The 8,158-nt window shown below is 40.8% G+C and overlaps 1 protein-coding gene across 1 annotated transcript; it reads right to left on the reverse strand.

Moving 5' to 3' along the window:
* Positions 1-67: 67 nt before the first annotated feature.
* LOC124211362 (elongation of very long chain fatty acids protein baldspot) lies at positions 68-7,256 on the reverse strand. Its single transcript, XM_046610352.2, has 3 exons — positions 6,716-7,256; positions 5,204-5,624; positions 68-2,783 (listed from the first exon to the last, which is right to left on the reverse strand). The coding sequence occupies exons 2-3, from the start codon at positions 5,527-5,529 to the stop codon at positions 2,213-2,215; spliced, it is 897 nt and encodes a 298-aa protein (XP_046466308.1). The 5' UTR covers positions 5,530-5,624; positions 6,716-7,256; the 3' UTR covers positions 68-2,212.
* Between the last annotated feature and the right edge of the window lie 902 nt (positions 7,257-8,158).

Here is an 8,158-nt window from a genome sequence, read left to right on the forward strand (position 1 = left end):
CGCTGTTTCATACGTTTTCTACATTTTCACTTTTCTAATATATACTTTCTTTATTACCTCGAAGGTGACACCAATAACAAGAATCGCGGCTTCATCTTATTTTTTTTTTTTGTTTTGTATAATATAACACCTAAACCTATAATAAACTCCTCTCGTTATGACGTCAAGCGCAATTTACTTTAGGTACCTTAAGTAGCTACGGCAACAACAACGTTCTGGACTGTTTTTTGGGGGCGGTACAATATTACTATGCATATTATATTATACTATATATATTATATAAGATCGTGTCTTCGTGAGATTGCGCTCGCAATCCGGAACAGGTCCACGTAATTTGTAAAAATGGTTATCTGTTATTTGCTCGCGTATGCAGCGTGTTTTAATAATAAATATACTGTTTACAGTACAGAAAACGCGAATCACCAAAAACCGGCAGAACGTATAACGAGTTTCAAACTAAAAATATTCCGTCTCGTCCGTCGGAATTTCTCGAAAACATTGCGGAAAGGCTGACAAACATACATATATATATAGAGAGAGAAATCCTCACAATATTGATAAGATTTTACAAAAAGTAGTATGAAAATAAGAAAAAAAATTATCATCAGCTTTAATATTATCATTGTTTTTCATTCAACCAAAAAGAAATGGTATCGTTAAATCTTCGGTAAGCGAAGTTTGTTCATTTTCATGTGTTCGTTGATGATTAAAACGCCAGAGAAATTAAGAAATTATCGACGGTATCATCGAGGGAATAGCTACGTGATGCGAGTGACACAGTTTTTTCGCTCTCACTCCCCCATAAGTATAAAAAAAAAAAAAAAAAAAAAAAACCCATCGTACATCATAAATGACCTTACAAAATCCACGAATTTCCCATTCGCATGTCTTTCAGTCTACAAGGATTCCGACATTATTTTTTCATGCATATTTTAAAAACGTTAATTCACTGAAACTCCGGAGTTAACAGTCTTCCAGATAATCCGAAAATAATGCGTGACTGGGTTTATAGTTTCGATTTTCGCATTCCATTCCGACTACCGAACTATCCTCCTGAGACTTATGATGTCAAATAAGACTCGAAGGTATGATAACGCAACGGTTTATTGAATACTTTCGCTCTTAAAAATTTACCGTCTGTGAGAGTTTTCGCAAACATTATTATTCCCTAGCTACCTATCGTCGGTGACAAAAAATGCAATTTTAACCAAAACCTGCTTCGATACATATCACGTACAAGAAAATAATTGCTCGGATACTGGTTTTGCATACAGATATGCATATTCTCATATCAGTGAAGTATAGTGCATGTTAAATGCCGCATGGAATTAGTCGAGGACATTGTTTCGTATGCAACAAACGCACAATTGTTATTTAAAATTATATGCTGCAATCAACGTTTTGTTTACCGACGTAACTTTGATATTTTTATAACCTGGGTTTGAAAATTCCCAGTATATTTCCGATTACCAAGGCTGGTTTGAAAATATTTTAGATCGGTGTTAAATGACGAGCATGATGTATCAAAAATATAGGTGACAAACAAACATGTGAAAAAGACGACAGGAAAAATAATTATGGCACTTAGTTCAGAAAGAGTGATTAATAAAAATGACAAATAAATCAATAACCGACCTTGACGTGTAGTTTTGAAAAAATATACATATAGAGGACATAAACAAGAGGGTAAAAAAATATGTATCACGTATCACGTAGCTCTGAATTGACAAACAATTTATTTATCCCAAAAAAAATTATAAATAAAAGGTGAAAATTAACTCACCCCAAAACAACGCTGTATACAGTATATGCGCGTATAACTCGCACGCAAAGGTGAAATCAAAATTTTTTTTCGTTCAAATTTGCGTACGACACATTCTCGTTCACATTCTCTCTCTCTCTCTCTCTCTCTCTCTCGTTCTCTCACCTCTCTCTCACTCTCACTCTCTCTCTCTCACTCTCACACTCTCACGCTCTCTCTCTCTCTCTCTCTCTCTCTCTCTCTCTCTCTCTCTCTCTCTCTCTCTCTCTCTCTCTCTCTCTTTCTTTCTCTCTCTCTCTTTCTCTTTCCGGAAGCTCTCCGCACAACGGGCCTCACGAAGAATAGCCGATCATCAATCCGACCCTCACCACCCCTTCCCGCCCAACCCTCCCGTTCCGTTCCCACCGGCAACAAACCTGGGAAAATCAACAATTTTAAAGAGTATCTTCTTTAGTTAGCTTTGAGCTTCTCGTTGCTGTAATCCGCCGCAGCGATGTGACCGTTCCCGTTGGCGTAAGCCTTCTTTCCAGATTTCGACGAGCTCTTGCCGCCGAGGTAGGCCTTGTGGAAGAATCTCGCGAAGAGTACGAAGTAGCTGAAGTACATCATAAGACTGAGCTTGATGTTGACCCTCGATATGTGACACTCGGCCTGCCCGCTCTCGAGGTATTGATGAGCCCAGACGTTGATCGCGCATCCGACGATCATCTGCGTCAGCTGGAGGGCGGTGATCACCATCGATATCCATTTCGGTGGCGAGTATCGCATCGCCCTCAGCGCGTAGTACGAGTACATTATCGAGTGGACGCAGTAGTTCATCACGACGAACCATCTAGCTGACGCCGTGTACTCGGTGTAGGAGAACCACGAGTAGAGGAGGACGGTTATGTGATGGTACCAGTGGAGGAATATCAGCGGCTGCTTGCGGAGAACTATGAAGACCGTGTCGCCGAGCTCCGGCAGCTTCGACAAGACGAACATCCAGGTCCAGAAGCCGGAGACTCGGTCTTGCTCGATGAAGCTGTAACACAGACGTTACGAAACTTGTAATTTTAATTTCCCTACTTTTTTCGGCTGATCCCGACTTTGTCCTCACATTGGTGTATACCTTGTAGCGAATGTTATAGCGATGATTTTATACTTATTTCAATTCGTATTCGCTGCCTTTGTAATAAATTTCTTGCTAGCCACTCTTCAAGTTAATATGCTCGTACAGATGCGATAGTTCGAGACTCTGTTGCTACAATGTTTGTCAAGTTATGTTACAGACAGATTTTACTTTTCCCACTGGGTCGTTATACGTATAGCAAACAGTAAGACTATCCAACCTTGGTATATTCACCTGCAATATAATCGAGTTACGTAATACTTTCATCCGAGCAAAATGCATACTCGGTATAAAATGTCATTCACAATTATACCGAAAAGTTCACACCTGCTCAGCGAGAGAAATCCGAATCTCCCACGATTACGAGATTATCGTAGAATTTTATACATGAGCGTTAATTTTACTTTCATTCAAGGTGTAAATCCATGGTGAAAACAGGTAACTATTTAACGCGGTTAAATTCCTCAAATGTACTACGGAACTGGCTGACGGTAATTTGTTTTACCTGGTGTTTGAAAAATGTTCATATTTAGTCAAGTGAATTGCATGTTTTTCAAATTGAACAATTACGATCCACTGCGGTAGACGCAATCGGTACCGCGTGCATTTACTAGTCGCATGTATTAATTATTCCAAATAAAACAAAATCGAAATTCGATAACGAGACAATTATGCGTGCAAAAACGTTTTCCTAAACGTTGGATATTCATGCAAGTCGTAATAACTGTAGACGCCAACTTTTTTATTCTTTCAATTCCTGAAACCGGAATTCTGACAGAAGCAGACGTACAATTTTGAAACTGTGTCGAGTAGTACCAATTTTATCCGGATTTCTGACGTGATTCTTGCCTGTGGAATTGAAGTATAGATAACTCCACACCGGTGGAAAGTTGTTAATTTTATTTCGTACGACGTAATAGAGCGGTTTCGGCACTAACTCGTTAAGTATGTTCGTATATCGCAGTCACAAACACTTCGATGGATCCTGTATATGTTAATGTGAACGGATATAAGATACAGGATGTTGAATTCTCAAACGATCGGACGTCCCGCTGGTTTGGACGATTTCAATGATAATTTAATGTCCTCGGGCATAGATTTAACGCTGTCGCTTTTACCTATGTAAACTGCGAAACAATCGCTTAAAATATATGTAACGCAAAAGATCATTTTGAGTCATCTGCCATAAGTATATCGCTCATTTGCTTGTCGATTGTTGGAGGTGTTCATCGGTAGAAACACAATGATATTTCGTATAAAAAAATGTATAGAATGAAAGCCCTGCTGCCGCGGCAAATACCAATTTGCTGTCTATTTTTTCTTGAACCCCGTTTGAACTTTATACATTTCTTAGTTATTTGCAATGCAAAATTCGAACGCGATTCGATAAAAACTTGTTGAACATGACGTCATCAGCCATTTATCAACGTATTTTTAGAAAAATAAAAATTGTTAATTTGCAATTTAAACAGTTTTTAAACGTCGCATCGTACGTTCATCGAGCATTTAATACTGAAATGACGATTCTTTACAAGCAATGAAACAAGTGAGTTAATTTCTTATGTTCCACGTCATAAGTATTAAACGATTATTCAAAGACACCCATTTATACTTTTAAATCACAGCAACTGCGGAAGTATTTGCATTTAAAGGTGAAATGAAATTCGCTTACTGCTTGTATGTAAATGGTTCTAAATTTTAAGCAATCATGAGCCGCTCTATTTACTATTCATGGTATTATTTCAACTTGTTAAACTACGATTATCGACGTTTGAATAACACACGCCATAATTCTGTCTGCTTAATACCGCCGCGACTTCGTAATCAGGATGGGAAAAAAAATTATGAATTTTATCCTCTACTTAAGTTACAATCATTTATCACCTGCATGTTGTCCGTACGAAGTAAGAAATAGCTGGTGCTAATAACGTGCGAAATGATACATTCGTCTCATTACAAATACATATACCTAATCAATTATAACGTCAGGAGTATAACAGGCTTTAGCATCTAATGAGGAAAGTTGTTACTTAGAACCAACATCGTTACACATTGTCACACTCATAATCACCAATTTATACGAAAGATAAACATAATCTTCGAGAAAAATACATCGCGAGTATTATTGGTAAGCGAAATACGTGGCACGGAATCGCAAATTCCTGCAATTACGATCATTAATTTCATTTATCATTACCAAATGATGATTAAGTATCGGATAAACGAGCAATTGTATTTCATATTTAACGATTCGAGCTGAAACTTCGAATACACTGTTAGGGGGATTTTAATAATGAATCGAGAATAAATCGGGACTCATACTATGTACATACCTCGGTATACAGACGCTGTGATAAAGCCCGTAATTCCTGAGCACGTGGATAAGTTCGGGGGCGGTTCTCGTGAATCCAATGATCGAAAAGGAGGCGAGTAAAGTATTCCAAAGGCTGAGTACGCCCCTGAGTTCGTACTTGGGCCGACTGGCCATAAAGTGCTGACCGCCAAAAATGAGGATCATGTAAATGCCGCAATAGTAGAAGCAATTCGTCCAATTGTTCATCATCCAGACCCTGGTGTCTTGGTGAATGAATTCCTCCTCGAAGTTGAACACGTAGGAGTAATTGGGCAGCGTAACCTCCATGTAGTCCATTTTGTTCATCTTTCCTTCTCTTCCAAGTGGGTATCCTCCTCAATCAAGTCCAGGGCTTTTCGTCTTGGCCCGCGTCCTTCTGGTTTACCAATGTGCGGATGATTCTGCGGGGATGACAAGAGTCGTTAGGCAGGTGCGTCGAGCCCGCGAATTGTGTACCTCGACTTACGGATAACACAAAACCGTCTTTCATCACGCCAACACCGCAACCTGATGCAGAATTGGTGCAATTCACTGCAGCCAAGGTATGTTTATGCACGTAATAATGTGCATATGTAGATGCAACACACTAACCGTGAGTTAACGACTCACAAACAGGTTTCGTAATTTTTTTATACCTCCCCCGCATCAATAACACAACCTATTCCCGTGTAAAAAGATACATTATTGCTTATTATATGCAAACAAACAGAGTTACGTGGACAATTCTCTGCATCAATTTCGTCTGTCGTTTGTTATGCGTACACGTTTCGCGTGTTCGGTTAAGCGACAAGCATAACACGACTTATGTATTACGTGTTGTAATGCGTTTTCTGCTCGACGTCAACGCGAGAGCCGTGTGTAAACAAATCAGACCGATCACTCTTTGTTGTATTATTGACAAAAATACAACGACTGCTTGTCGAAAACTATACTCGTGTTTAAAAAATTCAGTCTTGCGATCGTCGTCTGTCGTCAATCTAGAACGCGTCGTCGTTTTCGGAGCTTGTCGAGGCGCCTGTAACTGTTTTTCTCTCTCCGCCCCGACTAATCAATCACTGGCAACTGTATTTTTGACACAGAAATAAGTTGTTTCACCTCTCGCTCGTTACGTGCATTACTTATGCATTGCATTGGTAGATACGATATACCTACAGTATATGTATTGTCACTCCACATGTTCTACCGTTCGGAGAATAAAATTACACTGTAATCGCAAGCCCTCTGGTTATGAGAAATGACGTACACGCGTGTCATGTATGTATGTAAGAATGTATGTATGCATACTAGTTAATAGATTATCTCGCGAGGTATCGTAAGTGTAATCTAGAATGTGAATAAACCGGGTATAAGCATGGCAGGAACGATTCTTGAAACTTTCTTCATTTCACCTCGAGTTTTCACGTGGCGGTAAATTAATCACTGAATGAGAGATCGCAACAATTCTGGTTATTGAGAAATGTTGTTCACTGAAACTGAAAGTTAAATCACTTACTTGTAGTATATTATTTCTCGAAAGTCAATTATTTTCGGTTATCCTCTTCGTCGCCCTCTTCCGTTTGTTTATCGTCGAATGTATACGGAACTCCGGAAAATGTTGGAGTCGCTCTTACACGCCGACACGTTTTCGACGTTAAAATTCTTGACTAGTTGGGAATTTGTGACTAGTTCGCGCCGGCTAGATGTAGGCCATTCATGCGTAAGCCGGTGTAGAGAATCTGTCACACGGTAAACGCGCGATGTGCGGTGAGATGCGATGCGATGCGGTGTGGGTTTGCCCGGAATGTTTCACGAATCAATAAATAAATAAATACGCGATATCGTCCTCCCGTTATATTTGAGAGCACAGCCTCTCCTCGACCTGCGCAGGAAAGGAGCAAGTTTTGAAATGTGCTTCGAACGTCAATCCGCACTATTCTTCCCACACCAAACCCCCGAGTTCCTCGTTAGCACCGGTCACTTCCACTCTCACGCATCGACGACCCGCGGGGAACTGGCATCGGCGTGGGGAGCGTTAAGGCGGCACCGGCTGCATAGGAGTGCCAGACGTGGTCTTCGACCAACTATCTACGTGTATACTCATCCCAACTAATCAGTGCTGCCATCGCCCATCCGATGTGAGTGCGTCTCACTAGGGAATTCAAAAGTTACCAGGGATATATGGCGAACTGGAGAATCGAAACCGCTGCAACCGAGACCAAAGAGTAGGGCTGGCCGAATCACTGATAGAGATTGGTGAGAGCTAGTTCTGTAGTGGTCCTCTCTATCGCACGATCAAAAAAGTGGCGAGCAACCACCAGGCGGGGAAAGCTGTAAGGGAAACTGAGAAGTCACGGTCGTAGGAAAGGTATATTTATAGAACACAAGCTGCGTCTTTTCCCCGCCAAGTCCCCATGCCAGCAGCCTGCTACAGTTGTTCTCTGCTTGCCACGGCTTTAGACACAAGTGCACAGAGCCAGCCCCCTGACACACGCTGCTAAGAGTGGTTCGCAAAATGTCCCTCGATTCTGCCGCCAATTTCCACCACTAGTGGCGCTAGTAGTTGTCTGACAAGCTTGCGCGCGGTCAGCGAGGGCAGCGAGCGTGTCAGAAGTCTACTAGCGGCACATAGAAGAACTAAAAAACCGGGACAAGACGCGTACAATTTTTTTGTATACGAGCAGTGGTGAGTGTCAGGGGGCTGGTTCTGACGTTTGTTTGTATTAATCATACATAACCTCTTATTCCTTCTCAAAAGGTTGGGTGTTGAGTATACTGTATATTCTTATTTTAGAGATATTTTTCGGATAAGTAGTCTGTTATATATTGAGTGCTCAACGTGAGGTTACGTTAGAAACCGGCACCACAGGCAAAAAAATAATAGAAAATACACGGGGTGCTAATGGGTGGGCAATTACCACGAGCAGATAGAGAACGATTTATTAGCCGCTAGATGGCA

Source organism: Neodiprion pinetum, chromosome 1, assembly GCF_021155775.2.
Source record: "Neodiprion pinetum isolate iyNeoPine1 chromosome 1, iyNeoPine1.2, whole genome shotgun sequence".
Lineage (NCBI taxonomy): Eukaryota > Metazoa > Arthropoda > Insecta > Hymenoptera > Diprionidae > Neodiprion > Neodiprion pinetum.